We start from the raw sequence: 19,386 nt of genomic DNA, 5'->3' as shown, positions 1-19,386 counted from the left end.
GAATGTGGTTGGCTTTCTTTTTAATCCAAGGTCCATAATACAGCAACAGCGTCTTATTGTATAAAAAGATGGAATACTTTGAAGGGATAATTCTGGAACAAACCCTTATTTGCATTGGCTTCTCTATTTTACATGCACTAGAACTTTCTTCAACAATGAACATTGCTGCTGTCATAACCCCAGATGCTTACAATACCCTGTGTTTAGGACTGTGAATTAAACGTGTCAATTATATCTGCACCCATCATCCTAACTTTAAGACTGCACATGAAGAAAAATATTTACCTCTAATATCCACTGTCAACCTAAAATGAATAGACTACCAGTTATTTCTCCACCAAAGACGGGTTTATTTGGGGTCTGAAAGCATGGCAAGCCTCATAAAAATCCCCAAAGAGCCAGGGAAGAACACATTTACAAAGGGGAAAAGGAAGTTGGAAGGGCTCTAGTAAACAAAGCATCCACAGCTATTCATTTGCCTGAGTCCTTGCCAGGAAAGAAGAGTTTTTCTTCTTTCCATTGGGGTCTGCTGTCCTCATAGGGCTTGAGAGCTCTCTGTTCTGGTTTGCTAACTCTCTTTAAGGTTTCTGTTTATTAATTTTTTATAGTACTTCAAAGGGAATTTTGTTTTCCTCTTTTTAAAAGAAATGCTTACCGTTTGACCCCTCTTTTTTGTTTCCTTTGGTTTCCTTCACTGTGCACAAGCTTTTTAGTTTGATGTAATTCCACCCACTGGTTAATGTTCGCTTTTGCTTCTTTTGCCTTTGAAGTCAGATCCAAAAAAAAAAAATCAATTGCCAAGACTGATGTTACGAAGTTTATGACCTATTGTCTTTTTTTTCTAGGATTTTCATGGTTTCAGGTCGTCTGTTCAAGGCTTTGATCCATTTTGAGTTGAGTTCTGTGTGTGATGTAAGATAGTGGTCCAGTTTGATTCTTTTGCATGTAGCTGTCCAGTTTTCCCAACACAACTGAATTGCAGGTGCTGTCCTTTCCTCCATTGTATATTCTTGGCTTGTTTGTTGTAAATTACTTGATCATATATGTATGAGTTTATTTCTGGGCTCTCTATTCTGTTCCATTGATCTATGTATCTGTTTTTTATGCCAGTACCATACTGCTTTGATGACTGCATCTTTTTAATAGAATCTGGAAATAGTGGGATGCCTCCAGCTTTGTTCTTCTTTCTCAAGATTGCTCAGGCTATATGGGGTCTTTTTTGTTTCTATACAAATGTGAGGATTAATGTATCTTTTTTTCTATGAAAAATGTGTTGGAATTTTGATAGGAATTGTATTGACTCCTGTAGTTTCCTTTGGGTTAATATCTTAACAATATTAATTCTTCTGATCCATACGGATGAAATATATATCCATTTATTTGTATCTCCCTTAATTTCTTCAGTTTCTGTGTCTTATAGATTATGGATTTTGTTATTTTCAACCTGTGTGTGCATAAGCTGGGATAAAACAAATGACTAATTAGATATTCTAATTCAATTATTCCTGGTTTCCTTAAGAACCAGGATTCCCAGTGTGGTGGAATATGTAACAGAAGAAATTAAGTAAAAGCCATACAGGTCTCAATTTGAATTGGATGTATTAGTATAAACTCCCAGAATATTTTACCATGTATGTAATATCTAGTTCTTCCCACGGAAAAGAACTAGAAACAATAATCAATTCAGCAGCAAGGAGGATTTCTAACATCTCAATTGTGGTCTTTAATAAAGGAAACCACAGCTTTTTGAGGAAATAGCTGATTCTGCCTTGGGCAGGAAATATACAAGAAGAATTTGAAACATCTTGCCAAAGCAGATATCAAGAAAGTATTCAGCCTACTGGAAAAGACATTGACATACACAAGCACTTGATAGCTGGTAGAAGTGATACAGCAGGTTAGTGGGGAAATGATATTCTTAATAAATGGTACTTAAATATCTACATGGGAAAAAGACTACTACCTCACACCACACACTAAAGTAAATTACATGTGGATTAAAGACCTAAATTTAAAAGTCAAAGTTAGAAAGCTTTTAGAAGTCAAAAAAGTTGGAAAGTTTTTAAGAAATAGTTTCATGACCCTGACTCTTAAAGATTCAAAAAGCCTTAGCCGCAAAGGGGGTAAATACATTAAAAAGTATGAAAAGAAAGCCATAATGGAAGAGATCATTCCAAAACATACAACGATATTAAACAAATACAGAATATATAAAGAACTTCTATAAATCAATTTCAAAAAAATTATATAATGCAGGAGATGAAAGATAACAACAAATTCCTTGCCATTCCTCACAATGAAGGGTGGAATTTAATTTCCCTTCTCTTGATCCTGGGCTGGCCTTAGTGACTTGCTTGACAAATAAATAGAATACATGCAGTACTGGGTCAGAAGAGCCTTGCAGCTCTTACCCGGATCTCTTGTAACACTTGCTCTGGAGAAACCACATGCTGTGTAAGAAGTCTGACGACTCTGAGACTGTCATGCTGTGAGGAAGCCATTCTCCAGCCACTCCAGATCCCAGGTGTGAATCATTCCAGCCAAGGCCAAATTGAAGATTCATGAGCAAATTACATTGTTTTAAGCCACTAAGTTTTCAGGTGTTTTTTACGCCGCAATCAAGAAGTAAAATAGTAACCCAACAACAACAAAAAAATGGACAAAAGATTTGAATAGTGGTTTCCAGGCACCTGGGTGGAAGAAATGTTGGTTAAAGGGTACAGATCTTCAAGTTGAAAATGAGTGAAGTTTCAGGATCTAATGTATAACATAGTGACTATACTATTTTTTAATAGCCACACCCACGGCATATGGAAGTTCCCCGGGCCTATGCTGCTGCTGCAGCAACACCAGATCCTTTAACCCACTGGGCCAGCCAAGATCGATCCCGCACCTCCACGGTGACCCAAGCCATCACAGTTGAATTCTTAACACAGCACCACAGTGGGAACTCCATGGTGACTATAACTGATAACACTACATTATATAATTAAAATTTGCAAGAGTTCCACTATAGCAGTAACATCTCTGGAGCACTGGGATATAGGTTGGATCCCCAGGCTGGTACAGTGGGCTGAAGATCCAGTGTTGCCAAAGCTGCAGCGTAGGTTCAAACTGCAGCTCTGATCTGATGCCTGGCCTGGGAACTCCATATGCCAAGGAGTGGTCAAAAACAAAAACAAAAACAAAAACAAACAAACAAAAAAAAATAATTCAGGGAGTTCCGGTCGTGGCGCAGTGGTTAACGAATCCGACTAGGAACCATGAGGTTGCGGGTTCGGTCCCTGCCCTTGCTTAGTGGGTTAACGATCCGGCCTTGCCGTGAGCTGTGGTGTGGGTTGCAGTCGCGGCTCGGATCCCGCGTTGCTGTGTCTCTGGCATAGGCCAGTGGCTACAGCTCCGATTGGACCCCTACCCTGGGAACCTCCATATGCCGTGGGAGCGGCCCAAAGAAATAGCAAAAAAAGACAAAAAATAAAAATAAAAAAATAAATAATTCAGGAGTTCCCGTCGTGGCACAGTGGTTAACAAATCCGACTAGGAACCATGAGGTTGCAGGTTCGATCCCTGACCTTGCTCAGTGGTCGACGATCCGGCATTGCTGTGAGCTGTGGTGTAGGTCGCAGATGCAGCTCAGATCCCACATTGCTGTGGCTCTGGTGTAGGCCAGTGGCTACAGCTCCGATTAGACCCCTAGCCTGGGAATCTCCTTATGCCGTGGGAGCAGCCCTAGAAAAGGCAAAAAGACCAAAAAAAAAAAAAAAAAATTCTAAGAAGGTAGAACTTGTATGTTCTCACAAAAAGGGGGGGGGTAAATATGTGAGGTGATGAAAATGTTAATTAAAATGGGATGGGGGAAGGATTATTTCACTATGTATACTTAAATCATCACACTTTAAATATCATACATTTTATTAGTCAGTTATATATCAACACAGCTAGAAAAAATTAAAAATAAATTAAAAAATTTTTAAAAGCAAATTAAGTTAAAATAAATTAAGCCAAAATGGTTGAGGAATACATTTAGATGGCAAAATTATTTTTAAAATATCATTAGTGAAGGCAGAATGGAGATCATATCTAGGGCAGAAGGAAAAGATTCTGATCTGAGAGGAGCACTGGGAAGATTTTTGTTGGGTGTTAATAATATCTCTCTTTTTTTTTTTTTTTTTTTGCCCCAGGTGGTGGTTACATAGGTGCCTACATCATTCATAAAGTGGTAGATATGTGTTTGATGTGCTTTTCTGTAAACGTATTTCACAAGACAAAAAAAAAAAAAAAGTTTCCAGAAGCTCCGCTCACCCTCCAGCTGCATCTGTGCACAGTCTCTCCTCTCTCTTGTTTCTGTGCATGAGGTGCTCTCGCTCCTGCTGAGTCAAGCCTCCATCCCAGGACATCGCCACAGCAAGTCTCCCCTGCCCTGCATCTGTGTGTTCCCCTCCTCCCTCCCTCCAGCTGCTGCCCCATCTCTCCCCCTTTTAAAGCAAACCCGGTCAGAGGCTCACCTAGAACCGCCCCCAGCCCCAGTTGCTCCTTCCTTCTCTCTAGAAGCCTCTCCAATCAGGCTTTGCCCCAACAGTCACCCAGCTGCTCTGTAAAGGACCTTCATGGCCTCTCTGTTGCTGAATGCATGCATCCCCCCTCCGTTGTCATCTTACGCATCCCCTTCTGCAAGGACTCCCCTCACCTGCCTCTACTGCCCTCTCATTTCCCGGGTTTTCTCTTACCGCCTCTAACCTCCTGGCTTCTCCTACTCTACTCCTCTACTTCCCCTCCCCCTCCTTTCTCCCCCCATCATACACACAAAAACACACATGTCTTGCTCTTCCCTTTTCACATTCCCTCTCTGGATGATCTCATCTACTTCCAAGATTTTTTTTTTTTTTTTTGTCTTTTTTTTTTAGCTATTTCTTGGGCCGCTCCCGCGGCATATGGAGGTTCCCAGGGTAGGGGTCCAATCGGAGCCGTAGCCACTGGCCTACACCAGAGCCACAGCAACTTGGGATCCAAGCCGCGTCTGCAACCTACACCACAGCTCACGGCTTACACCACAGCTCACGGCAACGCCAGATCGCTAACCCACTGAGCAAGGGCAGGGATCGAACCCGCAACCTCATGGTTCCTAGTCGGATTCGTTAACCACTGCTCCACGACGGGAACTCCTACTTCCAAGATTTTTGAATGCCATCTCGGCACAACTCCCAAACCTTGATTTCCAGCCTAGCTCTCCCATGCATTTCTGTCCCTTTTATCATCAGCCTCTAAGCAGCCTCACCACTAGAGGGCACTCTTCAATGCTGACTGGACAGCCCAAAGGGGAGTTCCTCATCTCTACCTCCCCAAACCTGCTTCTGCAAGAGCCTTCCCCAACCTGCCAGTTCCAGCTTTTCTGATGGTGAGAAACCTGCCAGGTTCCCTCAAACCCCACATCCAATCCCACAGCAAATCCTACCTTCTCTTGCTTCACCCCTCTGGTCTCCTGACATTGCAATCCCCCTAACTGGTCCCAGGACTCCTTCCTCATCCCTGGCAGTCTGTTCCCAGTTGCAACAGCCAAAGCAATTCAGTTACCAGGTGTCCATTCTGATGCTCCCGGGCCAAGAGCCCTCCTTGCTTCTTCCTCCCTCAGGGGAAAAGCACCCCCAAGGTTTCCTCCCAGGCCTTGGCCCTGCTGCTCTCCCCATCCACCCCGGCACCCTGGCCTATCTGAATCCCTCAAATGCACCTGTGCACTTGCTGTTTGCTCCACCCAGAATGCACTTGTCTCAGACAGATAATTCCATCAGAGCCTTGGGAGGGGAGTCTAGACATGCCTCTGACGGTCTTTGCTTTAAAGGAAAGGAGAGATGGGGCAGTAGCTGGAGGGGGATGGGAGGGTCCAGATTCAAGAGAGAAGTGAACACACTGACAGTCTCCCCTCACTCAACTGTAATCTCCAAGCAGGAGGCTTTTCGTAGGTTTGACTCACTGCAGTATTCCCAGTGCCTGGAACAGTCCCTGGCACATTGAATTAAAAACAAATAAAAAAGATGAAACAGCCAAGTAATAAGGCAACAAAAGTGAAGATTTGCACCCAGGTGTTTCTGACCACTCATCCTGCAAGACCAACCTAGGAAACTGAAAGGAGCTGGGCTTCGAGGAGCAGGTAAGGATCTGGGAGCTCCGCCCTGACTCTGGCCTGCTTTCTCCTCCTCCAAATTCTACCTGGAAAACCAGCCAGGTGGCAGGGATCTGGGAGCACAGGAGGGCCTCTTCTCCTGGGGTCTCCAGGGGGCAAAAGAGCCCTCTGGACTAACCCACATATCCATGGCCTGAGGAGTCCTGGGGTGGGGCACCTGAGGTGGCCTAGGATCTCAGCCTCCTGCCACTTCCTCCTGGAAGCCCTGGGGCCCTGGGGGAGGAACTGAGGCCCCAGGGCAGAGCAACCTCAGAGCCTCTAAGGTAAAGTGAAAGAGAAGTCATCCAGGTGAAGAGCTCAGTGGTGTCCCTCCTGGAGCTCTTGAAGCCTGGGAAGGAGGCATCTTTGGAAGAACAGATAGAGGTCAGTGTGTCTGGATTGAGGGGAACAGACCAGGGGGGCAGCTGGCAGGAGGAATGGCTTAAGTCTGGCTGAGGATTGGGGCTTTTCCCGAAAGGGCCGCTGATGGATTTCCTCTTTGTTATCAGAGGAACAGGAACAGATTCGCCTTTAAAACTGCCCTCTCTTGGATCAGAAGTGAGAAACAAACCTAGAGCATGAATCAGGGACAAAGTCAGTGGTGGCTTGGACTAGGAAAGGGGACGCAGACACAGAGAGGTGAGGCATACATTTTGCATTTGGGATCCGGGGACAGGGGATGAGATGGTTGCATGTGGGGGTGAGGAAGAAAAAGGGAGCAGCCAGAGCCCCAGGGTCTAGTTTGAGCAGGTGAGGAGATGGAGCTGCTGCTGCTTGGACCTGGGCAAGGGGTGAGAAGAGAGTTCCAGAAGGCCCACTGGAGCCAAGTAAGCGTTAGACACGTATGAGGTCACATCAGATCTGATGTACTTTCCAAATGAAGTCACTGGGAGAAACTGCTTCTCAGGATTGTGAGCAAGGGTATGATCTTCTTACCCTGGCTGACTAAAAATCCTCTTGTTCCTGGTGAACTTGACTCTGTTCATACAGGGGATGGGCCTGGATGAAACATTCCAACCAGCAGGAGCATGAAGGAAGAGTAAGTGAGACTGTCAGGTCTTATCTGCTGATGGCAGCCCATCATCTGTCAGTCTGTCTGTCCCAGGGCCACCATGTGTCCAGCTAGAGAAGATGAGCCTGCTAGGCTGTGTGCCCTGAAAAGGGGACAGTCTCGCTGCAACCAGCCCTGTGGTGATGAGTGTGGACAGTGAAGCCAGAATACCTGACTCTTTGTTACCCCAGCTCCAGCTCCTGCTAGCTGTGTGGCCTTGTGTCACAGGCTTCTGACCTCCTAGGCCAAGGCTTAACCCTTTCTCATCGAGATTGCTTTGGAAATTAAAAACCCTAATATCCTAGGAAGGTCTTGCCCATCCCTTCCTATATGGGGGCAGTTTTCTTATGGCTCCAGAGACACTCACTCACACACACAATGGCACACAAACACACATACACATGGGCACAGTGACACTAAATAAGAACTATGGGATGGGAACAGAAGAGGAACAGACCGGTAATGAGAAAAGGAAAAAAGGGGGTCGAGGCATGAGCTATATGTGCCACCACTCCCACATTTTCCATGCCTTATCCCACATGTAGCTGAGGACATCCCTAAAAGTATGTGCTAGACTCATGCCCGGTGTACAGGTGGGGAGTCAGACAGGCCCTGAGAGCCATGCTGACTTATCCTGGATGGAGAAGAGCTAAGAGTGAGGAGTTGCATGTGGAACCCAGGTCTGTTTCCTCCAAGCTGCACACAGTCCCTCCCCGGGAGCTGTGGGAGGGCTGGGTGGTATAGTGTGCAAGTCACAGGGTTACATGGAGAAGGGGGTGAGCAGACAGCAACCCCAAGGGCTGTATGTTCTGTGGGGTGAGGAGGGCACTCATGGAGGGGACCCCAGGAAGTGAGGTCACTTCCTTGGCAGTGGAGCCCAACAGAACTCAGAACCCCTGTAACCAGGCACCCACACACTAGGGACAGCCCAACAGCCAGGTCATTTGGCTGGAGTCATTTCACAGAGAAAGATGTTCTCCTGCTGTGTCCCCACTTACAGGGGCTTCTGCTTCAGGAAACCCTTGAGTGAGAAGTTTCTCAGATTCCTTAGACGATGGTTCAATTCTCCATTCCAATGCCTCTGGTCACTTCCCAGGAGGTCCCCTAAGGTAACACAAGGTGGCTGAGAGCAGCAAACCAATCCAGGAACGACCACCTCTGGGAGCCCTCCATGGGCAGGGCCACCACATCCCCTCATCTGCGTGTGGCAGTGGTGGGGGGTACGGATCTGAGGGGAGGTTTCCCCTCTGGGAGAAACAGGAAGGGCAGGCCTTAGCAAACTGGCAGTCCTGTCATGGTCACACCTGAGGACAAGGCTGGCAGGGGCCAGAGAGGATTCCTGTGGTACCTCTTATCTGTGCCAGTGTGAATCCATGGCCCTGGGGTGTCAGCTTCTTGCCATTCTTGGTGGAGGTCAGGGCCAAGAGTGCAAGCCTGTGTCTAGAATGGAGATGTCTGGTGGGTCTGAGAAGCCGCCAAGACAGCAGATGGGCCTCTGAGGCTTTCTGCCCAGCTGCCGGGCACTGTATTCACAGGGCTCCACACAGGAGATCGGAAAGGAGCCGGTCCATGGAGGGCCCTGCTCCCTCTCCCCACAGGAGGGGCAGGTGCCCCACACCACCCGCAGAGGCCAGGGCAGGCTCACAGTGAGTTGAGTGCCAGGGAGGAGGTGACTCCATGCCCAGAAATCCCCATCCCGAGTCCCAGAGCCACCCTGCTCCTCCCCTGGGCTCCCTTCCCCAGAGTCCTGCTCCCAGAAAAATCTGGGCCCCCATCTCCTCTCCCACCTGCCTTCCTGGCCCAGGTGCTGCCCTGGCCACATGCAAAGTCACAGTCCACACATGGGTAGGAATCTCAGAAAGAGACTTGGATGGGATTTGACTTCGTGTCACAAGCAGGAGGTTTCAGCCTCCCTTTTTCTAGAGGGTTTCCAGTTTTGACTCAGTGCCAAGGGGTCCACGTTTCCCTGATCATCCCAATCCATCCAGCGTGGGATCAGCCTCTGTGACCTCGTCCCTGGAATGGGATCTTCAGGGAGCACTCACAGGGATGATGCAGTGAAGGGAGGGAGGTGCTATCCAAGCTGGGCCACCAATTGGCCTGAGATCACAGTCCGTTTCACCACAGCCCACTGCCAGTTCTACAGGTGATGCCAGAGCCTTTCTCCTGTTGAGGGCTCTCCTGTCCCACCTTGCCCACAAGTCCCTGAGGCTTGGGGATTTGAGCTGAGCTGCAGCCCCAGCCTTCCTGCTGGTCCCTGGGGCTGCCTCTGACTGCAGGCCTCTGCTCTGTTCCTCCCCAGGGGGCAATGGTGACAACAGTGGACAGGCATGAGACCTGCCCGGTGTGGAGGGTCCAGGGAGGCAGGAGCTGGTGGGAAAGCTGGTGCCTGCCTTCCTGGGCAGCGGCCCTGCCTACCTCGCCACCTGCATGGGCACCTGCAGGGCTTTGGCCACCACCCAGCAGGTGCTGGACCTTCTGTTCCAAAGGTGAGCACTCTGCCCCACCCCCACCCCCAGCAGGGACATTGGTGACCCACCACCTACTATCTGTGAGACTCCGTAACGTTGCAGCTCCTCTCTGAGCCACAGTTTGCCCCTCTGCACAAGAGGGGCAAGGGAGAACCAGCTCCCTAGGTTGACTGTAGGGCGCAAGTGGGTCCTTCAGGGAAAGTGTTTTCTGAGGACCTGGCCCTGGGGAAAGGGCTGCTGGAAGGGCTGCGGCTGTGCTGGTTGATGCTGTTCCTCTTCCCAGGGAGGAAGCCGCTGCCTGACTGCCTCTGGCCTTGGGCTCTGACTGTATCTGCATTTGAAAGGTGATGTGTGAGGAGTTCCCTGTCCTGGGTGAGTGTGAGGAGGGATCCCTGGGGGCAAGCAGGGGGCCCCTTGCTCCCCTGAGATACGTGTGATGGGGCTGGTTGGGTGCCTTCATTCTTCCAGTGCATAGGAAGGCCCACTAGGTGGACGTGCTTTCCTAGGAAGAACCAACATTTAATGTGTGGAGCAGACAAGAGTCCTGCAGTCCAGGGCTTTCATTCTCCCAGGCAGGAGGGGGAAGAGGGGGCTCACCCTGTCATATGTGTCATAGCATCCAGGTGTGTCCTTAGCACTGTCCATGTGACACCTTCCTGGCACCCTCTAGATATGGATGTATCCTCCCTTACTCTGAGGAGGATGGAGGACCTCTGCACCAGCTGAAAAGGTGAGTGGGCTTTGATTCAAGACGGAAGGACACCCTTCTACAGTGAGCAGTGTGGAGCTGTGGGGTCTGTGGATGGACAGGGGCTGGCAGGACCCTGGATCCCACTCAGCCTATGGTGCCTGCTGAGGGCAGAGCTCTGAGGGCTTCTCCTGGTAAAGAGGAAAGGAGAGCCAGAGTGCTGTGGACGGAGCAGTGGTGCTGAGAGGAGCATCCATCCGGGAAGTCAGAGGACAGAGTCAGCCCCTAAGGGAGTCCACACCTGTCCTCTCTCCACCCCAGCCCTGCCTCCAACCCCACCCTGCCCCCATTCTGGGACCCAGAACACAAGGTGTGGAGAGCATTCTGCTCTCTGATGTGGTAGAAACTCAGCAGTGGGGGTTCAGCTTGGAGCTCAGGGGATGAAGTGAGCACTTAGGGGCCAGCTGAGCCCACCCTGCCCTGTGATGAGGGTCAGTAGCAGGAGGAAGCAGAGTCAGGGCCCCTAGAGGATGAGGCTGCATGTTGGTGCAGGAGCTAAAGGCTGAGGTGTTAGGAGGCCCTCGGGGAGCTGGGGCAGGAGACAGAGTCTGTTTGTTCCTTCCTGAGTCAGATGTTCCTAGAGCACCTACTGTGTTCCCGAGGGTGCAGGGACCAGAGCAGACATCCTGCCTGTCCTCACAGACGTGGCATCCATTGCAGAGGGGCAGGGAGAGGGACAGAACAGTGTGCCAGGCTTCGCTGAAGAAGGGGAGAGGCATTCCCACCATGGATGGAGGGCTATCCTTTCCCAAGGCTTGTTGCCTGCCCCTTGTCTGTGCCCAGGCCTCAGCTACCAAGCATGCCAGGCTAGATGGGACATGGGGTAGAACCGGCCTCTGGATAGGCAGAAGGGGAAGGCAGAGAGGCCCAGCTCCCCACAAGGGCTGCCTTGGGATCCCAGTGGGAAAGGAGAGGCCAGGCCTCTGACCCTGCTGCCCACCCGACTTGACTCCTCCCAGGGCCATGTGCTCCATCCTGGGCACCTGGCTGCACCGTTACCCTGAGGATTTCCACCAGCCCCCAGAGTTTCCCTGCCTGAAGATGATCTTGGCTTACCTGGAGCTCAACATGCCTGGCTCAGCCCTGGAGCACCAGGCCCACCTTCTCCTGGCACAGCTGGAGCACCTGGAACCCGCTGAGACAGAGGCTGATGGTGAGGAGGGCTCAAGGTGGGGGTGGGGGAGGGGAAGGGGTGGGGCCACACACAGAGCAGACCCTCCTGATGCTGGAAGTGGGCCAGGAGCAACGAGGAGGCTCAGATCACTGTTCCCCAGGCTGCCTTCTGGGAAGACTTCCTGGGGGTAGCATCTTGGACTGGAACCTCATTGACTGGTAGGGAGAAGTTTCCTGTCTTTGGGAGGCCTGTGGAAAAGCAGTCCTATTGATATTTTCTCTCCTTGGGGCTACAGAACCAGCTCTAGAACCTGCTATGAAAACACCTTGAGACTTAGAGACAGCCATCCCTCTACTGCCCACTAGAGCTCTAGAGCCAGAGCAAGCTCAAGCCACAGTTCTTATTCAAGGTCAAGGGCCTGATCAAGGAGATATGCCTGCTCCAATTCCAGAACCAGAGCATGCTCCTGCCCTCACTCTCATTTAAGTTCAAGGTGAGGAAAAGCACCTGCACAGGCTCCAATTCTAGATCCAGAGAAAGTGCCAGCATCAGCTTTCCTTCCATCTTTGGAGCCTGAATCATCCGTAAAACATGATCTAGAGCTTCCTCTACAACCTCAGCCAGTCTCATCAGCAGCCTCAGTTGCTGAGATTAAGAAAACCTTTGCTCTGGAGCTCTGCCCCAGGCTCTGGAGCTCCATTGTGCTTTGGCACCAGCTGTGCACCCGGGGTATCATCCAGCTCCAGTTCTGGACCTGGAGAGCATAGGGGACTCCATTCTTCTAGTTCCTCGGGTGCTGGAGCCAGTTCCTCTCCCAGTCTCCCCAGAACTGCTCCCAGGTCAGAGAGGAGCACCAGCATGTGCAGTGCCCTTCACAGCCTATCAGGAGTTGCCCTGGTGCCAGCAGCAGCCCTAGAGCCTTCCTGCCCCTCCCTTGTACATATAGTAAATTGTTTATTCTATGATGTAAAGTTCTTTTAAAATAAATTTAATTCTTTGCTCATTTTAAATTGTATATGTGAGTGGCATTAATTACATTCACAATGTTATATAACCCCTTCTAATATCTACTCCAGGACATTTGTATTCTTTTTGTCACCAAATAATATTCTGTATGTAAGTGAACACAGCACACGTGTCTATATTTTCATCTGTTTATGGGCATTAGGATTGTTTTCACCTTTGAGCTCTTGTGAATATTGGTGCTGTTTATATTTGTGCAGGTGCATTTAAATATTTGTATTCACTTCTGTGTGTATGTGTATTCACTTTTTGGGAACATTGATTTGGAGTTGAATATTGGGGTTGACTGAAAACTCTATGCTGACCTTTTGAGGACCTGCTGAAATGTTACATACAGTGCTTGTACCATTTGACAATCCCCAGAATTTAGGTATACAATTTCCACTTCTTCATCCATGTTGCAAACACACAGTATTTCAATGCACAATTAATACTTCCCTTAATATTTCAATATAGCAGAAAAGCCAGACAACACAGGCACAGACAAGAGGCAGATTTTTTTCCTTGATCATATAAAAACAACTATGGACATGGACAGTCCTTGCTGACCTTCAACTGCACAGCACAGCAGTCAGCCATCATTTGTCTTTCTGTGCCAGCATCTTTTAGCTACTGTCAATTTTCAAGGCTGTCTCTTGGCCCAAAATGGCTGCTGGAGCACGAGCCTAGACCAGCCACCATGTCGTCATTCCTGTGGCTGGAAGGAGCAAAGATGGAGGTCCAATGGGCCCACACAGCTGTCTCTAATCTATGCGGTGTTTTTTGTTTTGTTTGTTTCTGTTTTGTTTTTTTGTTTGTTTGTTTGTTTTTGTCTTTTTGCCTTTCCTAGGGCCGTTCCTGTGGCATATGGAGGTCCCCAGGCTAGGGTTCTAATCAGAGCTGTAGCCACCCTCCTATGCCAGAGCCACAGCAACGCAGGATTCGAGCCTCCTCTTCGACCTACACCACGGCTCACTCCTTTACTCACCAAACAAGGCCAGGGATCGAACCCGCAACCTCATGGTTCCTAGTCGGATTTGTTAACCACTGCGCTACCACGGGAACTCCTGTCTTTGGCTCTATCTAAGCAATCCCCAAATTTTTGCCAAATCCCTCTCCCCACATCTGATTTGCCTGAAATTCATCTGGCCACTCAGAGCTGCAAGACAAGCTAGGCTTTAGAGCATTTAATATGGGGAATTTCTATCCTCAGTAAAACTAAGTTTCTCTTCTTCAGGAAAGAAGAATGAAAACTACATGGAGGCATAAGTTCCCACCGCAGAGTGGAAATGCATCCAACTACTAACCTTGAGGTTGGGGGTTTGATCCCTGGCCTCTATCAGTGGGTTAAGGAACCAGCGTTGCTGTGAGCTGTGGTGTAGGTCACAGACACAGTGCCGATACAGCATGGCTGTGGCGAAGGCTGATTCAACCCCCAGCCTGAAAACCTCCATATGCCTCAGGTGCCGGGTGCCCCCCCCCCCGCGCCAAAAAAAACACTACATGGGGCTGACCCTTGCTCTTTTCCTACACCCAACAGTAAGATGAAGGGGAAGAGGTGCATAATTTTCAGATGACTTAGTTGGACCTTTATTTCCCCACAACCGATTCTCCTTGATGTTTCTTCCTTCCCAGAGAAATGAGAGATGTGGTTTCTAACCAGGATATCAATTGGGAAAGATTCTTTCAATTCCTTGGCAGGCCATTGGCAAACATTAGGTAGCTTTCATCTGCCTTTACCCGGAAGCAGTTCTGAGAAAATCTTCTTTTATTCTCTAAGGAAAGTGGAACCTTTTGGGGAAGGAGCATGTTCAAAAGTTGGATCAAAATTCAGTATCTGTCATCAAGGAAATAGCTGTGTTGGACACGCACATTTTGACCCTATGGACACATGGACCATCATGGTGATTATTAGTAAATATAATGCATATCCAGTAAAACTCTACATGATAAAATGTATTCTTGACTGAAAACTGATGGAAGAAAAATGTAACTTTGAAAAAATTTGTTATATTATCTGACTCAGGTCAGTTGACCAAGGACAAATAACGATCACCACAGAAATCTTACAAAGGCAGAATCTATAGCCATTTAATTATGATTTGGACAAGAAATCTTGTCATTTATTTTTTTTAAATTGAGCTCCAGTAACACACTCGCAGGAAATGAGTAAGAAACATGGGTATCCTGGCCAGAAGTCCTAAGGCTGGGCTGGGAGGCCTGCCTCCCCTTCTCGCCCCCCCTCTCAGGTGGAGCCAGTGCGCAGGCTCCAGCAGAGGCAGGTGTGAGAGCTCAAGGGCAGGGATTCGCCGCTGAAGGCCCCTCGCCCAGAGGAAAGGGAAGTAGGAGACACTGAGGGGGTGGCCAGCGATGCGGGTGTCTCCACGAGGGAGCCGCGCAAAGACGGGTGAGTACAACTCTTTCCCGCGGCCCCGCCCTCCAACCTCCACCGCTCCCCCCAACCCCTGAGCCCACAGCTAGGGGCCCCGACTCCTCCCGCCCCGAGGAGCACGAGCCTCCATCGGTCCTCGACTCTCGGGGCAGCCGCCACCTGCTGCAGCCGCGGCCCACAGGGTGAGGACGCCGGTCCGGGGCGGCGAAGGCGGGCGTTGAGCGGCGGGCGCCGCGCGCGCTCTCAGTCCTCCCTCCTTGGCCTGGCCTTCTGCCTGCGGGGCCGTCCCCACCAGCAGCTGGCCTCTGGGTCCGAGGACCCCGGGACTCGGCCCCGTCGCCGCGGGCTCGCGGGCTCGCGGGCCTGGGACCAGGAGGCGCCGGCGAGGAGCCCGAAGTGGGGCCCGCGGGGCGCGGGTCCTCGGCGCGGTGGGTCGGCAGGTGTGACGCGGCCTCTGCTTTCGGGCTGCGCGCGTGCACAGCGCGGGGCTCCTCCAGCCCCCGCCAACCACTAAGGTGCTGAGATGGGGCCTCTGTGTTCTTTCCCACAGCCATCAGCCCTCGGGAGGGTCCCTCCAAAAGGCTCCAGGTGACTCTCCAGTGTTTTCATGCTTTATTAACTAAAAGGAGTCCTCACTGCCTCTCAGAGCGCTCACTGGAGGGCAGTTTGTGACAGAGTGACGCTTAACCAACATCTGAACTAAAGGAATTTTCCCGCTCTTCTAGGGTTTGGCACGATGAAGGGCCCTTGAACACGTTATATTTTTCATGTTTGCGTTACTCTTTTCTAGCAACAGGCCGTCTTTTGGCGAAGCAGGGTTAGTCTAAGTTAATGAGCATTTTAAAAATTCATTTTTGAGCAGTTATCATAGAGGCTCAAATCTTTGAAAGTTCTAGCCACTAAAGGGAATGACTTTTGGGGGGGGGGGGTGTTGGGGTCAGTCTTACATGAGGAAGGGAAGACTTCTAAATCAGGAGAAATGTTTATTTCATGATATTTTGCTATGTCACTCTTGGAGTTTTGCATATTCATTCTCTGATATATCTCAGATCAGCTCCAGCAAATGCTTATTTTGAGAATAGTTTGGGGGTTTTTGGTTCTCTGGGGTTTTATGTGCTATTTGGTTGGTAGGAGCTTGACTACCAAGTTAGGTTTCAGATCATAAAAAAAATGTGGTTAACTTTTTGGCACAGCAGAAATTTTCGCAACATTGTAAGTCACCTATACTTCAATAAAACTTTTTTTAAAAGAGAATGTAGGATAAACAATGAGGTCCTACTGAATAGCACAGGGAACTATATCCAATCTCTTGTTCTAGAACATAATGGAAGATAACCTGAGAAAAAAGAATGTATGTATGTATGACTGGGTCACTTTGCTGTACAGCAGAAATTGATACAACATTGTAAATCAACTATAGTTTAAAAATTCTTTTAAATATGTGCCAAAAAATCAAAAGCAACCCAAGTGATTACACTAAAAAAATAAAATGAAAAAAATGGGGAAAAAAAATGTAGTTAAAACTGGTAGTTAGTATAACTCACAATGCTTTGTGGGATAGCAATTGGTTGTCTTTCTCTCTTGAAATATTTTCCTGAGTTATCAAACTTTCCACACAAAACACTCAAAAATTACTTTAAAACAAAAACAAAAAACCCTGCACCTGGGTAATGAGATAGCAAGCACATGGTTTCATTGTTAAAGATAATGGCACACTTTCCAAAGATGGGAGTTGGGTACATGAGAGTCTCCTGACCTGGAAGTGACTGTGGCATGTATCCGCTAAGAGGTACTGACTGTAAATGAGTATTTCCCAGGCATCATTGTCCTACAGGTGTAGTGAATTTTTGACGGGGGCAATTGCCAGTGATGATATGTTATGAAACTGCACTGCTGTGTGGCCATGAGAGGCACAGAAATATTAATCAGGCATCAACCACATCACAGATGAGGCAAAAGAGCCAAAGAGATCAAGTGAGAGAAAGAGGAGAAACAGAGACAAAGACTAAGAGGGAGAAAAATAGAGTTGAACAAAGAGAAGTAGATGGAAAGAATCAGAGAAACAAAAAGACACAGAGTAGCTGTCTGGCCTGACTGCCAGAAGATGATGGAGAAAGGGTGTGTTAGCGAGCTCATTCTGGCTTTGAAAAAGTAAGCATTGTCTCTTCAGCCGGGGTCTTTAATTTGGATACCATGATGATGACTAAAGGAGACATTATTGTTTTCATTGATTATAGACTGTGTATTTCCTGGAACTCTGTGCTTTTATTCAGGATAAAAGCATTATTCTGCATATAGCCCAGAGACACCCACCAGAGGACACTTAGGTTCTACCCTAAACTGGTGCTTTGAGCCCCACTTGCTTCTCAGTATTCCTAGGGGCTCTGGTGAGTTCTCCTGATATCCTGACATAACTGCTTTAAATGATGTCCTGAATTTTACTCCAGCTGTTTTTCTTGGGACTTGGAGTTCTAAAGAGGGTGCCAGTACATTTCTTAGGCAGAGACCTAAGGGTAACTTTGGATGGAATTGGGTTGACTGTCCTTTTTCAAAAATGGACTTAAATTGGAAAGATTATGTATGATCTGAACAAAGTGTTTGCTATTGAAATGAGAGACTAAGCCTGCTTAACTCTGAAGAAAATGGACATTTACTTATTCACACTACAGTGTGTTCTCAGACAACTGAGAACCTAGCAGAAGTGTCTGAGGTTCAATCCCCTTGACGGTTAATGGTCCTGTAGGGGATCCCACTACAACCATTAAGTCAATTCTGCTCGCACAGGGGGCACAGTAAGGCTGATCACCTGGTGCTCCAGGCACCCACAGCAATTTCTGCTAGAGGGGAAAACTGAGACAGGTGACAGAGTAGAACTGACGTAAGGGTAAGTCCTTAGGGAGCTAGACTCAGAAGCAGCACACGTTTGATCCATCACACTGCTCTCAGAAGGGTGTTCAGATCCATCTGATTGAGGCTACCAACTTAATAATGGGAAGTAATGCCTCAAAGACTGAACAGCTGGCAAACAGGCAGCCACTCCCTGGAACTCACACTGACTTCATTTGCAGTGGGAATGAAGTCAGTGCTTGCAAGCACTCACCTTTACTCTTAAATGGCCAGGATGGAGCTCTTTTGACACTCTCAAACTAGAGAGAAAGCCAGCTTGATAAAACATCATTTCCAAAATTCTGACCTTGAGAGAAAAAGTATTCCTAGTAGAAACCTTGAAGTTATAACACTTATGGTGTCCTTGAAATGTAAACACAGCCCATATCACCTGAGACTACAGCTTTGGCTCAATTAGGAGAACTTAAAAGTGAAAGAAAAAAAAAAGGGAAAGAGGCTTTTTAAAACTCAAACAGGAAAGCTATGAGATCTCTGTTTCGTATCTATCTGGATGGATGTAAGGCTGTGTGTATAACAAGCAGGACCCTGTGGAGCCTCTTTGGGATAGGCCCTTCCCCCATATCCTCTGCTTTAGCTCTTCTCTGAAGTATCTTGTTGGAGGTTTATAGGAACATTGGTATCTGACCTCTGTGGACAGCTTTAAGAACAAGGGATTTCTACATGGAGAAGTGTGCAACAACCAATGGAGCCCCTCCCTCACTGTGCCTTTAAAAATGCTTTGCAGGAGTTCTGGTCGTGGCACAGCGGAAACAAATCCGACTAGGAACCATGAGGTTGCAGGTTCGATCCCTAGCCTCGCTCAGTGGGTTAAGGATCTGGCATTGCTGTGAGCTGTGGTGTAGGTCACACACATGGCTTGGATCTGGCGTTGCTGTGGCTATGGCAAAGGCTGGCAGCAACAGCTCCGATTCGACCCCTAGCCTGGGAACCTCCAAATGCTGCGGTGCAGCCCTAAAAAAACAACAACAACAAAAAAAATGCTTTGCAAATTGGGGATTTCCCCTTCGGGGCGCAGCGGAAACTAATACAACTGGGAACCATAAGGTTGCGGGTTCACAATGAGGTTTTGGGTTCAATCCCTGGCCTCGCTCAGTGGATTAAGGATCCAGCATTTCTGTGACCTGTGATGCAGGTTGCAGACGCAGCTCGGATCCCGCGTTGCTGTGGCGAAGGCCGGCAGCTGTAGCCTGTGAACTTCCATATGCTGCAGGTGCAGCCCTAAAAAGCAAAATAAATAAATAAAAATGCTTTGCAATTTTGTTTAAGGGAGTTAGTGATGATTTGGGGGCTTAAGCCACCCGGCTCCTTGCATGGCCCTGCAGTAAACCTTCCTCTGTTCCAAACTCCAATGTTTTGGTTTTTTTGTTTGTTTTTTGGTCTTTTTTGCTTTTTAGGGCCGCACCTGGGGCATATGGAAGCTCCCCTGCTAGGAAAGGTCTAATCGGAGCTACAGCTGCCAGCCTACACCACAGCCACAGCAACGCAGGATCAGAGCCATGTCTGCAACCTACACCACAGCTCATGACCATGCCAGATCCTTAACC

At 48.4% G+C, this 19,386-nt stretch overlaps 2 protein-coding genes across 12 annotated transcripts in view; both read left to right on the top strand.

Annotated features, from left to right (window-relative positions):
* Positions 1-7,609: 7,609 nt before the first annotated feature.
* Positions 7,610-12,544, top strand: LOC146396784 (ral guanine nucleotide dissociation stimulator-like). Its single transcript, XM_084995461.1, has 5 exons — positions 7,610-7,667; positions 9,544-9,697; positions 10,350-10,409; positions 11,387-11,580; positions 11,837-12,544. Exons 1-5 carry the CDS (start codon positions 7,610-7,612, stop codon positions 11,869-11,871), a joined length of 501 nt encoding a protein of 166 aa, XP_084851587.1. The 3' UTR covers positions 11,872-12,544.
* A 2,279-nt stretch (positions 12,545-14,823) lies between these two features.
* LOC110256663 (double homeobox protein B-like) overlaps positions 14,824-19,386 on the top strand; it is a 68,459-nt gene continuing 63,896 nt past the window's right edge. For all 11 annotated transcript variants that reach the window (XR_014827786.1, XR_014827792.1, XR_014827791.1 and 8 more), the window contains exon 1: positions 14,824-14,950. Coding sequence is in view for 1 of the 11 variants with exons in the window: in XM_084996817.1 (XP_084852943.1) it covers positions 14,914-14,950 (37 nt within the window). In the remaining 10 variants the exon portion in view is untranslated. The remainder of the gene's footprint in view (positions 14,951-19,386) is intronic.

Source organism: Sus scrofa, chromosome 14 (assembly GCF_054392235.1).
Source record: "Sus scrofa isolate SSC_HxYL_T2T_F1_AM1 chromosome 14, Sscrofa_HxYL_maternal_Yorkshire_Landrace_v2.0, whole genome shotgun sequence".
In the NCBI taxonomy this organism is placed as follows: domain Eukaryota; kingdom Metazoa; phylum Chordata; class Mammalia; order Artiodactyla; family Suidae; genus Sus; species Sus scrofa.
Note: the sequence above shows the minus strand (reverse complement) of the source record. Positions and strands in the feature narration are given on the sequence as shown.

Excerpts from the sequence above, each read along its gene's own strand:
- LOC146396784 (XM_084995461.1), top strand. The coding sequence starts at position 7,610 with ATGGGCACAGTGACACTAAATAAGAACTATGGGATGGGAACAGAAGAG. Across the intron at positions 10,410-11,386 it reads CCTCTGCACCAGCTGAAAAG|GGCCATGTGCTCCATCCTGG; the intron begins GTGAGTGGGCTT and ends GACTCCTCCCAG. Across the intron at positions 11,581-11,836 it reads CGCTGAGACAGAGGCTGATG|AACCAGCTCTAGAACCTGCT; the intron begins GTGAGGAGGGCT and ends TTGGGGCTACAG.